At 44.6% G+C, this 19,941-nt stretch overlaps 2 protein-coding genes, 1 long non-coding RNA gene and 1 other non-coding gene across 8 annotated transcripts; 3 read left to right on the plus strand and 1 right to left on the minus strand.

The window, feature by feature from the left end:
- Window positions 1-4,686: 4,686 nt before the first annotated feature.
- Window positions 4,687-18,431, minus strand: LOC125546294 (uncharacterized). The gene is made up of 3 exons (XR_007300540.2): window positions 18,129-18,431; window positions 4,938-5,133; window positions 4,687-4,860 (listed from the first exon to the last, which is right to left on the minus strand). It is a non-coding gene; the product is annotated as an uncharacterized LOC125546294 (long non-coding RNA).
- On the plus strand, window positions 5,604-7,758 carry LOC147982358 (protein FAR1-RELATED SEQUENCE 9-like). Its single transcript, XM_087514350.1, has 3 exons — window positions 5,604-5,918; window positions 6,022-6,309; window positions 6,401-7,758. The coding sequence occupies exons 1-3, from the start codon at window positions 5,790-5,792 to the stop codon at window positions 6,980-6,982; spliced, it is 999 nt and encodes a 332-aa protein (XP_087370476.1). The 5' UTR covers window positions 5,604-5,789; the 3' UTR covers window positions 6,983-7,758.
- Window positions 7,908-14,560, plus strand: LOC125546293 (BTB/POZ domain-containing protein FBL11). Of its 5 annotated transcripts, none has more exons than XM_048710518.2 (19): window positions 7,908-8,212; window positions 8,305-8,431; window positions 8,711-8,846; window positions 8,926-8,975; window positions 9,726-9,814; window positions 9,907-10,015; window positions 10,170-10,206; window positions 10,327-10,472; window positions 10,836-11,370; window positions 11,466-11,549; window positions 11,658-11,738; window positions 11,934-11,995; window positions 12,460-12,798; window positions 12,879-13,119; window positions 13,193-13,248; window positions 13,576-13,656; window positions 13,832-13,876; window positions 13,969-14,037; window positions 14,143-14,560. In XM_048710518.2, the coding sequence occupies exons 1-19, from the start codon at window positions 7,977-7,979 to the stop codon at window positions 14,332-14,334; spliced, it is 2,715 nt and encodes a 904-aa protein (XP_048566475.1). In that variant the 5' UTR covers window positions 7,908-7,976; the 3' UTR covers window positions 14,335-14,560. The 5 variants fall into 5 exon arrangements, with proteins under 5 accessions (XP_048566475.1, XP_048566473.1, XP_048566470.1 ...); XM_048710516.2 differs by having other exon boundaries at window positions 7,909-8,212; window positions 11,850-11,995; XM_048710513.2 differs by having other exon boundaries at window positions 7,909-8,212; window positions 8,305-8,447; window positions 11,466-11,738; window positions 11,850-11,995.
- Window positions 14,740-14,823, plus strand: TRNAL-UAA (transfer RNA leucine (anticodon UAA)). The gene has a single exon. It is a non-coding gene; the product is annotated as a tRNA-Leu (tRNA).
- Window positions 18,432-19,941: the final 1,510 nt, after the last annotated feature.

The following is a 19,941-nucleotide window of genomic DNA, read 5'->3' on the forward strand; positions in this document are numbered from 1 at the left end:
TATGGGTGGATAAACCGTATTGGGCTAGTACAAACCATCCTAATGTGGTCATCGCTGTTTTGGGTTCCAGTGCAGAGTCTGTTGAAATTGGACTATCATATCATTATAGATGCCCCAGTTCTTGTTCACAAGCTCATCCTAGAAGTGAGTACCACAAACTGTATGATAAGTTTCTGTATCTATGTATATTTATTTACTGTTATAACATGGATATATATTCTGCTTTAATGTTAGTTGTAGCGTTAGCACATCCATATGTGCAAGAAAAGGGTTCATGTATGTGTGCCTCTGGTTCAATTTTTTACATGGTTCCTTTGACGTCATTAGTCAAAATGGAGCAAGTTGTGTATGTGTATATATACACTATTACAGCAGCCAGATGCAATCCATTTTATTAAATGCGTTCTGGTTCGGATTTGGTCATGGCATGACTTTATTGTTTTGTTTTCTATGAATCTAGTCACTACTTCTGGAGGCAAATTATCCTTACTCATGCATATTGAGCTTTCCATCTACTTGAGGCAACTGCAGGATGGTAAAATTGTTGCTTTCTTTCTGCAGTCACGACCAAGAGACAGAGAAAGCATAGGTTGCTCGGGTGCATGCTAGAGGCTAGAGCTGTAGGAGGTTCAGTTACATGCTCTTAGTTTTTTTTCCTTCAATGCTACGTTGTGGTAGCCATGCTGTATGTTTCCAGGTTTTCTAACTATATGCAAAACTTTCTGTAGGCTCGGCGGGAGCATCCTGCTGCTTGGCGGTGGACGACAAGGACTTCCTCGCACACGATTTGTCTTCTAAGATTTACGGCGCCAAGGTAATCTCACTCTCTCCGACCCTGGTTGTCTTGTGGGTACGGTTGCTGTAGATGATGGTCTGTGTGGATCTTGTTATACTGAGGGTGTTATGCTGTTGGTGGCTTGAAAGAAGGGCAGAAATGCTTAGCAATCTATTTCCTGTAGTATTTACCTGTTTACATTATGAAATGTGTGGACAGTAAGTATGTTTTCTAGGTTATATGGTAATAATTGTACACCTTATCGTTGAGTTTGGTTTATGTTTATAGAATGACATGGTTGGTTAATTAAGCCCTGCCTGTATCTTTTAGAGTTTACTTCATTGGTAGCATATTCAGCTGTATTAATTAATATTGTACATGTTGGAGAATTTAGACGATGATAACAAACTATAACCATGAATACTCAAATAGAAACTTGAACAACCATCTGGTTTAATTGGTGATGTTCCTCCATGCTAAGAGCTAATCTGCTACACTGTTATTCAACTTACATCGACAATTTTAATTTCGCTGAAATCATGTTTTCTTTTCTATGTTTATCTCCCTGGACGACCACTACTACCTCCGTGTTTTTTTATTCTAGCCTATATTGGTGTTTGGCGATCCTGTTCTAATTAATGTGTATAGTTCAAGCCCTTGTTTCTATCTAAATGTGTGCACAGAAGTTCTGTTACCTTCTGAAAAATTATTGGTGCATTTTTTTTGTTTCTCAAAAACAAAATAGCTTGCTCATTTAAGCTGTGGCATCCCTACTATTAGCTTTTATATTGTATCTCTGCTTTCTTGTATGAGAGTATCTCATTTTAACTAGCTGGAGAACAAAAAGCATGGTACTAGCTGAGTTTGTGTTATTATTATAAATAACTATCATTTTCTTGAATGGTCTGTTCATAATATATTTGCCCCAGTTTTCTGATTCTTCTCTACTGATTAATGTAACAGGGCGAACAGGAAGGCATGTTGCCGTTTTGTTTGTTCCCAGCCCGACTATGGTTGTCCAGCGAGTCCAGCATGTTGTTATTTGCCCCAGTTTTTCTGGTTCTTCTCTGTTGATTCATGTAACAGTGCGAATGAGAAACCATTTTGTTTGTTCCCAGCCCGACTATGGTTGTCCAGTGAGTCCGGCATGTTGTTCATCTGTCTATGGTCGTCCAGCTATTTTGGCATGTTGTTCATGACGCGAGCGGGTGCCTAGTTTGTGGTTGCTATGGAAGGAGCTTGTAGAGCTTCTAAAGTACTGTATTACACTTGTAGTCGTTACTGTGATTTCCATTGTATTACATTATTTGGTTGCTCTTATTTGGAGTATCATGGGTGTTTTCTATCTCTGCCAATTTAAATAGTAGTTGAAATATAAAGACTGAGCCTGATAGATGGGACCCAGTTACCAGAACCTGACAAATGGGACCCAGTTACTAGAACCTGACAACAGGGATCCACCTGACTAGTTGACCCATTTAAAAAAAATAAAAATGAAACTCTTGAGATAAAAAGGCCATGGCCCAAAAATAAAAAGGCTGTAATGTTGGGCTTGGCCCATGAAGTCGATCAAAAATTAACAGAAAAAATAAATATTAAAAAGGCCGAATTAATGGGCTCGGCCCATGTAGAAAACCGAATTGGACCGGGCTGAATCTTGTGCCACATCAGCTTGCCACGCTGGATGCCTACGTGGCCTGGGAAGGTTGCTAGTGACCAAAACGCCACAGTAGACATATTTTGGTCATAAACGTCTACGACCTTCTCACAGAGAAGGTCGCTATAGTCATTTTACGACCGCCAGCTTTTGACCTTCTGTTTTTTGTCACAAAAAGGTCGTAAATGGAAATTTGTGACCTTTCAGTGACCAATAGTCAAGGTCACAAGTTGACATATTTCTTGTAGTGGCCGGGGGGTACGCCAACGGCGGGTCGTTGCCGCCCTCGAGGTACGTGAGCACGCCCTCGAGCGTGCGGCCGGGAACACCCCACCAGAGGTGGCGCCCCTCGATGTTCTGCCGGCCGCCGACCACCGGCGCGCCGTTGGTGGACGCCAAGCGTTGCTGCTGGCGGCGCTCGAAGTACGCCGCCCAGGCCGCGTGGTTGTCAGCGGCGTACTGGGGGAGGGAGAGTTGGGCGTCGGTGAGGGACGCGCGCACGATCTCGACCTCCTCGGCGAAGTACTTCGGCTTCGCCACGGCGTCGGGCAACGGGGGAATGGGTACCCCCCCGGCGCTGAGTCTCCACCCCGTTGGCCCGGCGCGCATGTCAGGCGGCGCCGGGATGTTCGCCTCGAATAGGAGCCATGACTCCTGTTCGCGGAGCGAACGGCGGCCGAAGCCGTTGGCCACCGCCTCGTCTCCCGGGAAGCGTTCTTCCATGGGGACGGCGGGGCTCGGGAGAGGTAGAGGGAGGGGCTGGGCGGCGGCGCTCGGTAGAGGGAGGGGCTGGACGGCGGCGAGGGGCGGGGCTGGTGTGGGCACAGCCAAGTGGAGGCCGTCGGCTTTTTATAACCAGACCGCGCCCGTGTGTACGCGTGCGAGGGAAGGGAGGCGTCGGCGCGCCGTCCCGTGACGCGCCGCCCGTGAGGAATCAATGGCAAGGCTGACCGGCAGCAGCCTTGCCATTGATTCCCCGCGGGAACCGAGGCCGTTGGGGGAAGACGAGGCGCCGAGTCGCTGACGCGGCGGGCCCGCGTCTTTTTCGCGCCAAAACAGCTCGCCCCGGCGCCCCCGGGCGCCCCCCAGCGCGCCGGGTTCGGCCTGGGTCCGCCGACGCTGTTTTCGGCCCAAGCCGGCGAAAATCGGGTTCCTGGGGGCGTGATTGGGCCGTTTTTCGGTGCCGGCGCGAAAAAATCGCCTGGGGAGGCCTTTCTGGGGGCGCGGCTGGAGATGCCCTAACCTCCACTTTCTAGTTGGTCACGTTCATATGGTGCAGCGGCAGTCAGATCTTAGAAGGTCTCACATATGATGCAGTACAAAATTTTAATTTCGTGTGCCCGTTGCTCTATTTCTTACTTCAATCTGGACTTTGTCGACACAACACCAATCGCCTTATCTATTGAAAAAGTTGCCTGCTATGTATTCGATTGTCGTTCTTTGCATTCTCTCTCCAAATCATATGACAACAAATTTAACTTAAAAATTGAAAGAAGGTCTCAGCTATACACACATAACTTCAAACCAAACATGGTTATATAATAAAGCCACTCAGACTCCCGTAGCCGTCAGGTAGGTAAATGATCTTTTATTGTTGCAAATGAAGCTTTTAAACTTTAAACCTTTCATCTCGATGTTTACCCTCTATCAGGTATTTGATTTGTCTAATTAAATAAAGGAATACACTATTTACAATTTTCGTTTTATTTTGGAACAATAGACAATAATAGTTAGGTAAAGGAATGAATCTAAAAACAAATGAGATTATTATTTTAATCTTTATAGTAGGGGCCCTGGGTTGCAATTTCGCCCTGGGCCCCCGAAATATCAGGACCAGGCCTGCTCCCTCGTAGAAGGTGGAACCACAGCGCGTGCACCCAGTCGGCGGCCGCGGCCGTGGCTGGTGGCGAGATGCAGCGGGGGGTCGTTGGGTCACACTTAAAGAAGGCGTGAGCTCGATGCATCTCAACAGGCAAAGGTGATTCTAGTTGCTTGCTTCTATCTACTCTGTACTAGCTAACCAGCTCTCACTTATCCATGTATTGACATATGCACGTACTGAAATTGGAAGTATACGAGCTATCCAGCTTCATCTATACATCTTCCCTGCTTTTTAATCACACAAGTGTAGGTGAAATCACAAATTGGCGAAAAATCCTTTCAAATTTAGTGCCCAAGACCACATTTAACCGGAAAGCTAAACCGTGAAAAACTTACCAGCAACTAATCAATATCTTTCTTAACGGCAGAACAGTTCCACATCTAACATCAAAAGGAATAGTAAGGTGAATTACTACATCTCAAATGGAACTATTACATCTGAAAGTAATTGTTTTGTAGAGCAATCCTCAGAAGCAAAGTTTATATAGAGGTATTCAAAAGTGTTTCTCTTGTAGTCTTGTGCATGACTTGATTGGCTACCCGAGTCCTGAAAAAAAGAAAGGAACGATGTTGTATGAGAAATAAACTTGAATTTGAGAGTATGACTTGTAAATGAAACAATACCTTAGCAGGCAGCTGGTCATTTTTATTTGTTGGCCATCCTGAGAGCCCAATAATTCTAGACTTACGGACGAACTTGTCACGGAGGGCATTACGGGATTACGTGTCCTTGCCTAATAAACTTTCTCCTCCCTGACTTTAGCTGTGGCCCCCTCCAGCTTCCAATTAACTGATGCCACCTCTCCCTGTGGATTGGAATCTGTATAAAAATGCCCGTGAGTGTAGCAAAGCTCTCCTGAGCCCGGTAACACAACAGAAGTACAGAACTCTACATTGTTAATCCAAAAGTTAATGCAAGTGAATGACCCGCACGTGCTCGTCTTAATTTTAAACGATTAATCTCTATCATTAGAGTTGGCAAAAGGATTAATCTCTATCATTAATCTCATGCAGTAAAATTTAAAATAAACTTAGGTGCTATTCTGTTAGTGGTGAACTTTGATTCTAAGTAAGATTGAGCTGGTGTCTCGTTATTAAATCAACTCATATGATGATGTATAATATCTCCCTCTTTTACTAAATTTTCCATGACTAATCTGCCATATACTGATGAATAAGCAGCAAATAAATGCAGATGATTCAGAGTTTCCAACTTTAAGCATATTTGTTTATCTAGACAAGAACAGGGTAATGATATAGCTAGCACTGAAGGAAATAAATTATAGTGTGCTGAAGGATTAATTTGCATGTCCATGTTCTTAAGAAAGCAAAAGAGAATCTTGGCTCACTATACACCAACAAGAGCGAGTTTAGGGCTAAATTCCACAAAGTGGTGAATCACATGACAAGTGTTGAAGGATTTGAGGCTGCCTGGGTATACTTGTTGAAAAATACAATTTGAAGTCCCACAATTACATGACAAACCAGTTCGAGATACGTCGCAAATGGGCATCAAGCCCAATGCATGTGTTCGTCCGTCAGTACATGAGGCTACAATTCGACCGGGAATCAGATGAAAGCTACCAAGAAAACAGGACAAGGATTGTAAGCTGAATTTATGTACATTGTCTTTCATATTTGTTGCCCTGGTTTTTGTATATATCAGCCAACAGAATTAACAAATTATCTCTTTTTTTGTGCTACTCAGAGTAGTGCTGTGATTAGGACAAACGTTGCTATCGAAAGGCACGCGAGTAAGGTTTACACAAGAAAGATGTTTGAACAATTTGGTGAGAATCCGTTTGAAGGTGGATCATACCATGTCGAGGAGATTGAAAAGAAAAAGAAAAATATCGCAAGGCACAACGACGCCTTAAAACGAGAGAAGTGGAGTAAGGTCGAATACGAGGTGACCATATCAGATGAAGCTGACTGGTTTGAATCTGAATGCGGGCAGTTTGCCCACATGGGAATGCTTTGCTGCCATGCTTTGAAGGTTACTTTCTGACACGACATTATGCAGGGTCTGTTCTATCTATTGTTTGCTATCACCCGTGGTGCTTAGCGATTTTTGCTCGTGTGCGCAGGTGATTAACCATGTTGGTGTACCGGAGATACCCAAGCGGCACATCCTAAAAAGGTGGACGAAAGATGCTAGAGACATCTTGCCACAACACATAGCTCACTTTCAAAAGGATCAGGCTGCGAATCAATCTTTTACCTGTCGGAGCTCAACTCTGTACCTGCACGCCATGGAACTTTTGAGGATTGGAGACTCATCAATCTCTGTCTACGAGCTCGTATTTGGGAGGATCAAAGACTTAATCGTAGAGGTATCTCCGCTGGCGGAAAAGACGGATGGTCTAGGAATTGAGGATAGGATAGCTGCTGAATCAAGTCGAAAGAACAATGGCTCAGTAGGGGCAATCATAAATATTGATGCACATATGGGTGACAATGAGAACAGCATGACCGTGTCTGGCAATTGGGATGCCCTCGCTGGTTTGTGTGCTCCAAGCAAGAAGCGTGGTGTTGGCCGGCCGTGCTCGAGCAGAGAGAAAGTGTCATACGAAGGCTTGAGTAAGCGCACAAGGTTGTGCAGTATATGCAAGCTCCCAGGACATAAGAGGACAATCTGCGTGTGCCGAAACAAGGTTGTGCAAGGTTGAGAGTAAATATGCAGCTAATCCTGCAAGACTGCAACTGGGGTGTTCGGCAAACATTGCAAGTACAACCACTGCAACTTTGCAAGTGAAGTAATCCAACACTGATTTGAGGCCTGTTGAAGCTAAAACAGACAGGGCTTTGGCACCCCAAGGATTTCAATGTAATTTTTCTAGTGTGTTTTGAAGAACCTATTTATGCTAATATCTAGTACAGAAAACATAAATTGCCATGAAAACATAAATAGAGAGGGGCCTAGGCACCCCACGGATATCAACGTAATTTCTTCAGGGCGAATCAACCTGTGGTAGAGTTGGTTAGGTGGACAATGGTATCCCCAACCCATCAGGGTTCAAATCCTGGTGCTCGCATTATTCCTGGATTTATTTCAGGATTTCCGGCGATGCGCTTTCAGTGGGAGGAGACGTTCCCGTCGACGACGAGGCGCCTACGGTGACTTCGTAAATCTCAAGATGATATGCCGGCTCAGTCTCTCGGAGGTGCTCATAGGGGTAGGGTGTGCGTGTGTGCGTTCATAGGGATGAGTGTATGCGCGTGTATATGAGCGCTTGTGTCTATACTGATGCTAAAAAAAACGTAATTTTTTCGGTGTGTTTTGAAGAACTTATTTATACTAATATGTAGTACAGAAAATATAAATTGCCATGAAAAGCATAAACAGACAGGCCTCGGCACCCCAAGGATTTGCCATCCACGCACCAACATAAATTGCCATGAAAAACGTTTGATTCCCATGCCTAAAAATTTGACGTCAGAGTTTTAGCATTTCTTCATTTATGCCGTTGGGCCCTTTTCACTAAAAAAAAGCTAGTACAGAAAAAAAAATAACCTTGGAGTTGGGCTTTTGCCGCGTTATGGCCAGGCCCGGCCCGTATTTACCTAGAGTGGACTTCTCTCATCCTCACTCTCAAATCCGGCGTACTTTTCCTCAAAAAAAATCCGGCGTACTCGAAACAAGCGGCCGGTATCCAGCCACGCATGTCCGCCGCCGGCGACGGGGAAGATGGCGCCGCCGCCGCCGCCGCCGACACGCTGGTCCTGGAGATCACCGAAGCGGCAGCATCCCCCTCCTCCGCTCCCCCACCTCTCCCCATCCCAGTCTCCGCGCTCGCCGCCCCACTCCCGTCCGCGACCGTCCTCGCGGTCCGCGCCGACCGGAGCAGGCTCGTCGAGAGCTCCTCCTACTTCCGCGCCCTCCTCGGCGGCAGCTTCAGGTCAGGGAACTCCCAGCCTCCTGCGCTAACGATTCATCTCCCAAGCAAGCGACTAAGCGAGTCAGCTCGATTTCTCTGAACGGTGCCTGCAGCGAATCGGGCAGCGGCTACGTGCGGATCAGCTGCGACCTCGCCGCCGCCGTGCAGGTCCTGCGGTACCTCTTCGAGCCCCCCGGGAGCTTCCCCATCTCGCACCACAACTTCCTGCCGCTGCTGGAGGTACCCTGATCCTCTTGTGCGTGGACGCCGTCTAATCCTAGCGAAATTAGCAGCTCCCTTGTTCTTGTCAGTAGCTTATCCTAGTGAAATCAGCATGTTCAGACTTTCTCTTTTGAGCCTTAAATGCAGCTTTCATGTACTAATGTTACCAATTAGCTCGAGTGCTGGTCATTTGGATGGTGCATTTTGCTTACTTTCGGCTTCAGTTATATTTGCGTATGGTCCTGCTATGGTGCTTAGCTTCTGATATGGTAGTGTGATGTTGTTTTGTCCGCTCAGGGTGCTCTGTTTCTCGCTGTCGAGAGCCTTTTAGCGGACTGTGAAAGGTGGTTCAGAACCGTGAGATCTCGAAATTCCTCCATGGTGGTACCGTTGGATTTCATAATCGAGACCTGGTACTTCGCTCAAAAGCATGGTGAGTGTGATGTTTCCGTAATGGTTTTCTTGGAAAAACGTTTTGCTCATATGTTTTTCTACTTTCTATGTGGCTGTAGGGGTTACTTTTGTTGAAGACGTATGCCCAGGATATCTAGCTCAGAATTTTGTAGGTACAACCATACTCTGTTTCAATGTTGTGTGTCTTTCTGTTTTCAGTGTTTGGTTTGATGTGCTCATACATTATTGCGAACTCCCATTATTGCTTCCACTAGCAGTTTAAGATTAATGAACCGTTCTGGGTTTCAGTGTTGATGACTTATTATCTCTAGTTGACTTCTAAAAAACAAGTTTGTCCCACTTTTTAGACGTAGAAGCTCACCAAATTGAACTCATTAGAGAGGAAATATGTCTATATCCAGTTCCATCTACTTTTAGGCAGGGGGGCAGCTGGGCAAGGGTTGCTTTAGGTCAAACTTGATGGTGGTCTTTCTTAGTTGTAGCATTGCATCTGCGCTTATGATTCTACATGATTTTAACATAAATGAAACATCCTTTTTTGCATCATGCAAGTTAAATAAGCTATTCCCTTTTCTTTTCGAAAAAAAGCTATTCGCCCTTAACATCTGGCATTTGTTCTACTCTGTTGCTTATTTATTTTTATAGGTAAACATATGACGTACCATGTCTTTGCTTTATTCGGCGCTGTTTTTTATAAGTCATCCCAGTTTTTCCGAAATTATGTTTTTTAATTAATGTGAGGCCAACTTACCTGTTTACTAAAAGTGAGGATTACTAGTTGATTAGAAGTGCATATAAGAATTCTTTGTAAAAACAGGCCCATTATGTTCTTCAACAGTTATCGCTCTGGCATGAGATGTTGCTCACTTGTAATTACTGTTGTGTGAATCTCATGCAGGTACAAGTTATCTCCAGTAGGTCATTTGTTCATATACCTTATGATCTGCTGTGCTCCACCATTGAATCCCCACACCTGACTGTGGATAGGTCTGTTTTTATGTATTTTCAATGTTTTTTCTGTGGCCAGATTGCTATGCTTTCCTCTCTTGCTGAAAAATGGATTTCCTGACCATTTCTAGTGAAAAGCAATTGTGTGAAGCAATTTTATCTTGGATTTCCGCAAGTAGGCAATCCTGTGAACAATCAGTCTCCAACTCAGCAGATAACCAACTCTCCCTTCTTAGCAAGGTGCACCTTTCTGCAACATGAGTATTACCTGACTTGTGGCATCAAAGCTTGCTGTGACATTGGCATATTTATTGACTATGCACACACATTTTTAGTACAATTTGGTTGCAGATGTCTGGCCATGTTCATTGACATATATAATTTTCTTTTGCAGGTTAGGGTATGCCTTTTACCTTTAGGATTTGCAGCAGGTATGCCTCCTTGGTTTGGAGCACTTGTTTTATGCAATTTCATTTTTCATCTTTCTCTATATTACAATCCCCACACTTCTCTTTCATGCATTATGTTCTGACTCTTCAATCCTACTTTAGGTACAAAGAGAAACTGCTTTGAATTTGGGAACAATGCTGTATGTATGATTCTTAATCTGCTTAAGGACAGTTTGCAAACTCTACTGTATACAGTTACCGATGACAACTTGGATAGTTACCGTATTCGATTAACAGAATACTCCAAGGTTTTCCTCATACCCACTTCCGTGCATTATTGTTGCCGTATTAAATTTGAAACATCTAGAAATTGTGGTCTTTAAAAATGACTATTTTCCTCTTCTTGCTGCGCAAAATTATAATACTACGTTCCCAACTGAGTAACCATATCCAAACTGGGTACAACCTCTTCATAAATTTCCATCTTCGAACGACTATCCATTATATGGCACTTTTGAAAAGCTTTAGGTTGAATATAAATCTTCTTAGAAGCTTCATGTGATTCGATATGACAGTTGGAATAATCTTGTGCTGTATTCTGAATTTTACTTTGGTTCTCCCTTTTCCGGATATTATACACTACTTTTGAAGATGAGGACTTTGTTTTGCAGAAAATAGTACTTTCGGGATGTCCCCAGTTAACTACGCAATTCCTATACATATCGGCGCTCCCCACTGATCTAGATGCTGTATTTAAGAGAACTATAGTGAGCGATGTTAACGATGGATGTTTTAACCATTACAATGGGCTGGTGAAGAAGGCTAAAACCTTGTCATTTAGAAATGTACGCATTGTGGATCTCTCCAAATGTCCAAATGTACATTTTGGTGCAGCAATTTTATGGATGAAGTGGGCATTTCCAGAATTGAGGACGTTCATAGCTTCCTATTGTTTACTCTTTCAGTTTGAAGATTTGCAGTATTTGTTACTGAGATGTCCATGGATTAATGAAATCAATTTGAGTATCGATACAAGCGTTATACTATCCAAGTACTCGATTATATCTTCTAGATCTGAAGTACGGCGTGACATGAATCAAAATCTATCTAGCTATTACATGCAAAGTGGATTATATGGGACCTCAGTAAACCCAGTTTTCTCAAATATATCAAAATTGATACTGGAAGGCCGAAATGATATTACTGGTATGGGAAATGTCCTGTGATTTAAAAGTATGCATATTTTATTTGCGACCTTGTAACTGGGTTTCTTCTTATTTTGTGTCTGTCTTTGTGTACAGATATGAACTTGCTGGAGATATCCATGCTGAAAAGTTCTCTATGTTATATAAACATTAAACATTGCACCCTGTTGACAGACGATGGTATATCTACACTACTGTTGAATTGTAGAAAAATGCACTCGATGGTTCTTTCTTATACATCGTTTGGAAATCATTCAATTCAAACCCTATGCTCATTGGATCCTTCAGATAGCTTTTCTTACCATAAGGATGAACATGCTCATGTTATGGCATTTAGGTTGCAAGAATTGCATCTGGAAGGCTGTGAAGGTAATCAAATATTTAAATATCATACCTTTTGTTCCTTATCCAAGGTTCTGTTGCAACTGAGCAATAACTTGGCATGATTAATCTGGGTGATGTGAGTTCTTCTATTTATAGGTATTAGTTGTGCTGCTATGTCCCAGCTGGTGAGTAATATGAATATTGTGAAGTCCTTATGCTTAAGGGAGACATCACTTGCAGATGGTGCTCTCTGCAACTTTGTTGGCTCTTCACTTGAGTATCTTGATATTTCGGAGACTGTGGTATGATTTTTGTTTAAATTATATTTTATGTTCAATGTACTTGCCATGCTATATATCTTATACTCTTCTCCTGATTTTTTTTGAAAGAATGTCATTTTCCTAATAAATATTGTAATCTTCTTATGAACGAAACACTGTTTAGTTGATTGAACAAATATTGAGCTTGGAACTATAGACCAACAATATTACAGATTTTCCAAATATTTTTTATCAAGAACACATAACAAACTGGAGACCGTTTGAACGTAGGATTTTGAAGATAAACTTTTGTGCTTTTATATTTAAATGACAGGACTATATAAAGTGTGTTGCTCTGATGGCTGCAAAGGGCAAACTTTGAAAGTGCAGTGCTAGTTAACTGTTAATCAGTTCTTTTATTGTTATGGCATGGCAGAGCCATCACTGTGCACACTAATATGATAATATCTGGTTCTTATGTTTTTTTCCTGGGACGAAACTTACAGGTTTCTATGGTCTCATTGGCACCAGTTATACGAAGAAACTCTAATTTGAGCTGCTTGAAAACAGCTGGATGCCGTAACCTGCTGTTTGAACAGGGTGAGGTACAATCCACGAGTGGTAACAAGTATGGCAGGTTTCTTCAGGAGATAACCAGTACGTGCTATTTAGAGGATGTAGAAATGGGCTGGGCATTTTGCCCTGTTCGAGTTGATGACCTCATTCCTTCTTTTAGTAAAGTAAGGAGGATGACAGTTGGCCTTGGCACAACATTACCAGAGAATATCCTGCATGCTCTTCCTGAGATCTGCCCGTTTCTTGAGTCTTTGGTTCTTAGGTTTCAGGTGCGTCCCTCCTCTGTACTATTAAATAATATAACTACCTGTTCCTTTCACTGTATGATGATTGTATGATCTGCATCCAGGTAATCTCTGACAGAGTTGTAAGAAATCTATTGGAATCATCAACAAATCTTCAGGTGCTCTGCCTGCACTATTGCCTCGGCAGTTTGACTTCATTTAGCTTTCAAACAATGGCACCAGCGTTAAGAATATTACGGCTCCAGTGGGTTACTCCATGGATCACAAATGATGATTTGACAATTCTTACACAGAATTGCAATTTAGTTGAACTTTCGCTGTCTGGTTGCAAACTCCTTGACTCCAGTAAGTTTACTTCAAGTTCATTATATGAATCCATTTGTTATTTCGTTGATTTGAGTTTTTCCTTGACCCACAGGCTCTCAAGAGATAATCTCTTCTGGGTGGCCAAACTTGGCATGTTTACAACTTGAGGTATGCATGAACTAACTGTGGATATTACATGGTGCACATGCGTAAAATTATATCCAAGGGTGCAAATCTGGAACCTTTAGGGTACCCTCTGACCCTACTTAGCTCAACCAATTGAACTAAAGTTTCAAAAATGAAGTGAATTCTGAAAATATAGTTCATTTGGTTGAACTAAAGAGGGTCGGAGGGTACACTCAAGGTTCCAAATTTACATGCCTACTTATATCTGTATGTGGGTCCTTTATATCTATAGTTTTATTTGGACATGGGAACTGTGGATTTCTCTGCTAAATCCCGTCTCTTATGGACCTCATGTTTGTTGATATACAGGAATGTGGTCAGATAACACTTGATGGGGTTGATTCTATTTTAGATTGTAAAGCTTTGGAAGAAGTCTTACTTAGGCACACCGTGAGTATGAAAAACTCTATACCTATGTTCAATCGAGCCATTACAACTAATAATCCAGCGGAAGAAACAAGAATTTTACCCTCAAAGATTCAATTATCCTCGTAACCAGCTTAAAGTAGTTCGAAGTGTAAAGAGTTTATTTTCTTCTTCTGAATCTTGAAAATGAAAACTGCAGGGTAGAGGTATTGGAAGAACCATTATAACAGATGCTATCAGAGAGGTGGGTACCTACATCCATCTGCCTTCTCCAATGTACAACACATTCAGCCTTTGCACCACTGCAACCCATCACTAATTTGCTCCCCCTCACAGCTGCCGCTCCTAAGGAAGCTGGCGCTGGATCTCTGCGATGCGTCCGAGGGCGGCTACGACACCCCAAACGTGAGAACTACTATGCCCCCAAAAGATTTCGCAAAGCAAGCGACCCGGTTAGATTCAGAGAGGAGAGGATCTATGTGCTGACATGTTTTGCCGCTGTTTTCGAAGGTTCCGGAGGGGAAGATGATGAGGAGCGTGAGGATGAGCAGGTGCAAGAAGTCGGCGGCGGCGGGGAGGTCGTGCTTCGGAGAGGCGCCCCCCTCGAGCTCGATCCCGAAGCCGGTGCAGCACAGGGAGACCATCGTGCTGGAGTGGAGCAGCCGGCAGCTGACGACCACCGTAGTGGAAGAAAGACTCTAGTCATGTAACGGAATTTCTTTCTTTTGCGAGAAAGACTGTAGAACAGTTTGTTTTTGTTTACATAATTTTTCTGAGGAATGTCCAAGTAGAGAGGTGTTCTGCAATTTATATAGGGAGAAAAGGAATCATCCAATTATTTAACTGAGAAACCGGGAAAATGAAACAGAAGTGTTTTGTGACGTTGTTTTGAAGGTTTTTATAATAATATGAATGGCATGGTTTTTTACAGATATGTTAACCTAGACGCATGTTAGCTAAGCTTTACCTGAAATATCATCATGTAGATGACAACCATGCATTTTTTTTACGTTATTGATATACAAAAGGAAACATGTCGATAAATGTACTATGCTGGTGAGACACAGTAAGGTATATATACACGGGATTTGAAACATCACAAAAGGAGCTGGTTTGCCCGAGTGGTTAAGGGGGAAGACTTAAGATCTTCTGCAGTCAAGCTGCGCGTGGGTTCGAACCCCACAGCCAGCACTCCGCCGAATTTTCTTTTTATAATCTTTCTGTTTCTCTATCTTTTTTATTAAATGACCATTGTCAATTTATTTCTCTCTTTTTTAGAAGACCACTATCAATAATTTATATTTTTTTTCTATGATTGAAGAGGAACACCTGAAGAAAAAAAAATACTCAATGGAGAGGATCACAAACACTCATCTCAACCCACCACACCAAAATGATGTGTGGCACTCCGGCCCTGATGTTTCTCGATGGCAATTTCAGTCATGTGAGGATGGCAAATTTCAGTCACACGCGACAAGTTTCTGTCAAAAATAAACTGAAGCATGAAAGTTGACATGCTTGCCAAGTAAAGTTTCCATCCTTGCATAACCAAACTTATCATCTAAAAGGTTCGTAGTTGCCATGTGTTTGTACCCGACGTGTGGCACTTTACAGGGTCCTAAATGTATAATTTTTTATGGATGGGGAAAATTGAGGACGCAATTAAAAGAAACTCCAAGGTGGTTCACAGAAACGGACTTCACCATATGTTCGGAGACATATTCGGACATTTTTGCGAACGCGGATAGAGGCGGAGGCCGTCCAACCGCAGTCACCAAATGTCTGCCCCTGGTTCGGCCTCCTCCATTTGACTTGCATATCTAGATCAATACTAATTTAAGCATATCTTTAATAATTGCCAACATATGTAATCATAGCCAAAAGGCATCGAATGTTCAATAAGTTTTTACATCCAATCGATTTCAAAAGTTGTCAGTCTGGTTGTCCATGCCAAAGGCCTCCTTCTTCAGATCCCAGCTCAGCTGTCGACCTCACTCTTCGGCTGGTCCGACACCCTCCACTTGCATGAAGCGCTTCAACAAGCCCGCAAAGTAAGCTAGGACAATCTTCGCGCATCGAGATCTAAGTCCAACGTCTAGGAAAACAATGGATGATCAACAAGTTGCAACAAGCCACAAATCGATCAAATGATGAACACATAGAGCAACAAGCCACAAAACTTATAAGCTCTTGGATTGGCGCTTCACATGGCCACCGGGGTTTCACTTGATTGTACCCCGCCGGTCTACATCCTAAGCACTCCGGGGTCTTGGGCCCATCGCCCGTTGCACTCCGGGTCGTTGCGTGCATGGCGGGTCTAGGCTCCACCACTACAAGGATGGTGCCGGTCCAGCCGTGCTGCAATGCTGAATTAGACGTCTGACAAAGCTTCGGCTGATACCATATGACGTCGAGGCCCATAACTATACCCGCGTGGTGGTTAGTGCGTAAGGGCCAGAGGCCAACTCAGAACAAATACCCAACCTTCAGTGTATTAGGAGCTCCCGAAGACGAGCAGAGACTCACGATCGATGTGACCCCGCCGCCCCGTCTCGTGGACTTACGACAAGGGCCTAGAATGCCGGTCGTGCCATGTAATTATCTCGCGGGTGCTCTCCGGGCCCGCCCGACTTTAACATCAACTCGTGGGTACCCCACAGGGCCGACCCGATTTCAACAGTGGTCTCAAGTAAATTTCAGGTAACCGTGTGTCCATAACATCAAGGGGGGATCCGAGGAACCACCCTCGATGGAATCCACTTGATGTAATCGTCAAGCTGAACTTAGGAGGAATCACCCTCGAGGTTCACACTTGAGGTGTTGCACGATAGAGTCGTATCGGGAGTGGTGAAAGAGGAATCACCCTCGATTACCACGACAGAATAGCTACACTACAGAGTCATCATCAGGAGTGCGTTATGAGGTATCACCCTCGACACTCGATAGTAGCTCTGCAGAGTCGAGAAACAAAAGGGGTGTGATGTGATGTGAGGTGCCGGGTCTGGTCGTCGATCACATTGATCTAGTTGTCGATGATGAAGCAGGGGCAACAAGGACAAGGTGGGGGTCACTGATGGATCACTAACCAACCTATACTAAGCAGTTTAGGATAAGCAGGTAGGTAACAATAGCAGGTACAAAAGCAGGCTATGCATCAGAATAGGAGCAATCAATTACAGTAGCAAAATCTAATGAAAGGAAGAGAGAGAATGGAATGCGTGATATCGGGATGATCAAAGGAGGGGCTTGCTTGGAAGCTCCACTGAAAGGGAAGAAGGGTCGTCGTCGACGTAGTCGATCACAGATTTACAGTGGCATCAATAGCGGTCTCGAGGTCTACCGGAGAGAAGAGGGGGAAGAAACAATAAATACAGAGCAAACAAGTGAAATACTATGCATGACAAGACAATAAGCCGCGCTAGGGGTGTTCTAACGCAGTGTTACACGATACCCGCGAAGGGAGATAACATCCGCGAAAGTTTTCCCGAAGATTGACATTTTTTGGACAGATGAATCATAGGAGGACGGTTGCATGTTCGCTATGCTAGGGATGTATGGCAGATGAACGCACTGCGTATTCACATCCGTCTCGCTATTCTGAGCAACTTTTATCTATAAAACTCTTTCATCCGAGTTATGGATTATTTTCTATGATTTATCGAAGTTTAAAGCATTTTCTGAAATTTCTGAATTTAGTATAAATTCAAAAATAAAAGGATAAAATGCTAAGAGTGTACCAAATAGTGTGTGTATGTGTATGACATGTGGGGATAGGGGGCTGAGTCAGCAGCCCAGCCTGCAACCAAAGTTTGACTATTGACTGGTCAAACTGACCAGTGGATCCCCACTGTCAGTGTGACAATTTCTTAACAGGTTCTATTTATTTAAAATAGTCCAATGAGTCAGGGGGCCGTTATGTCAGTGACCTATTTAACTAACAATTTATTTAATGTCATTTTAATCAGTGGAGGGGGCCCACATGTCATAGGGTTAGAGGGGGTTTAGTGTTAAATAGAGGGGGGTTAGTGGTTAACAGCCCGGGGTCCACATGTCAGTGGCCCAGGGCGCGGTGGTGCACCGGCGGCACCATGCCGGCAACCAAGCACGCGGCGGAGGGTCCGGAGCTCGCCGAGAAGAACCCTACAGGGGGCCAAAACGGGCGCAGGAGGGTGCATTCGACAACGGGCTGAGCCGTACATCCATTCGCGGCGTCAGTGGGGGCTGGAACGGGCTGCACCGTCGGCGACGTCGAGCGCGGTGGCCGCGGGCGTCCGTGCGTATGCGGATCCGTGGCCACGAGGCTTGGAGAGGCGTGCGCGTGCATGCATTCGACTCTTGGGAGCACTAGGAGTTTGCTGCGGGGTTCGGACGCGAGCTGCGGGGCTTGTGGCTACGACAACGTTGCTATAGACGGCGGCGAGCTTGCGGGCACGGCGGCGGGGCTAGCCGCGATAGGAAAATGTAGGGGGTAAAGGGGAGCGTGCGTGTCTGCTCACAGCATCGACGAGGAGGCCTGGGGACGCCGGAGGAGCTCGAGGTGGCGCGGATCGACGCGGTGGCCGCTGGAGCCCGAGGAGGAAGTTGAGGTTGGGGTGGCGTCACGGGGCCGTCCGGCGCCGTGTGGCTCGACGTAGACGATGAGGACGACGCTACGGTGCTCCTGGACTCGTCGGCGAGGCAAGGGGTGGACGGTGGCCGCGGGCTTCACCGGAGCGAGCCCGTGGCGGTGCTCGGCAAGGAGGGATCTGGCGAGGGGGAGGGGATGGAGCGAGAGGGTGTGGGGGAGAGGGGGCAAGTGGGGTGAGTGGGAGCAGGGGCCGAGGCGCCAGGGGGGAGGTGGAGGCCTTATCCACGCCGGGGCGGCGACGGTGAGGTGGGTTCGATGGGGACGCGACTCGGGCGCGCATTGGGTCGGGTGAACAGAGAAGACGGCCGGAGGGAGAAGATGGGATGGGCCTGGTCGGGTGGGCCGAGGCCCAGGGGGTGCAGGGGGCTTTTTCTTTCTTTAGCTATAGCCTTTTCCTTTTTCATTTTATTGCCTCTGTTTTCTTTTATTTTAGGGCACTAAGACACTTTATAAAAAGTTGGTTCACCACCAATATTAACAAGTGAATATTTGTCACATGATCAACATTTTAGTTTTCATTTTTGTGAACTTTTGAATTTCACTTAGTAATTGAATTTGAATTTGAACCGGATTGGATCTAAGCAGGATTTAGCAACAGTAAAAGCGATGACATGGCATCATTAGCATAGGATTACTGTAGCTTTAATTATCCGGCGTCACATGAACCATGCCAATCAATCTTCCGCCGGCTTCACCATCTAGAGCAGAGAAAGCATCCGCTCTGTCGAGTAACCTTCATGTTATCTTCAGGTCTTGAACACGAACTGAACGGCTCCATGAAGCCCTATGCTTCTACTGCTGTACATACAATGGAGTTGAACCGGAGTTCATAATAAGTAAGAGTGAAGAGACGTTTAAATAGCTGAATTTACCTGGGGCAGACGGCCGACGATCTTGCGGAGGTACCACTTCTGCACGAGGACGGTGGGGCACTGCTCGTTGGTGTACATGAGGCCGCCGAAGCTTCGACTAAGGCGACATGTGCGAGCTCCTAGAGTGCTTGTGGAGTGACCTCATCGCTCTCGATCGTGTCAGACCTGAAGTTGACGGCGGCAGGGGTGTAATCGTCGCCATCGAGAAGTCACTGCTAGATAAATGAGCCCGTAAGTGCTGCCGTCTCAGGGTTGCCTCGCGAGGGCTGGGCTTGGTGTGGTGAAGACTGAAGAGAGAGAAGGGCTACTGGGCGAAGTCGCGATTGGGCGTAAAAATTGACCGGGAGGAAATAAACCGGCTGGGACGTGGTTTGACATAGGAAAAAAAATCGTCCGTGGGGATTGGCGATGTGGATCGACTGACCTAAGCACTGAGGCATTAGGAGTAGAGACAAAAGGCAAATATCAAGGAATTAGAAAAGTTTGGATTTAGAATTGATTGATTGTCATGAAACTGAATTTATTGATCGGTAACGTGCTACCATTTCTTACCCATTTGTAACATGTCTAGTTAGGAAATTTGGAAAAGTTAGGAACATTTTTACTTTGAGGGTAAAAAAACCAACATGAGGAGATATGATGGTGGGAATAAACCAGATGAAAATAAACTAGGTGAAATATAACCAGATGAAAAAATTATAGACGCAATCCTACCAACTGCTTCATTAAGAGTAGAGAATAGTTTTTTTAGAAGAACTACATCTCTGCAGTCATTTTTGCTTTAAGACAATGATCATTATCTACTGCTTA

This window comes from Triticum urartu, chromosome 3A (genome assembly GCF_056163025.1).
Source record: "Triticum urartu cultivar PI428250 chromosome 3A, HENAU_Tu73, whole genome shotgun sequence".
Lineage (NCBI taxonomy): Eukaryota > Viridiplantae > Streptophyta > Magnoliopsida > Poales > Poaceae > Triticum > Triticum urartu.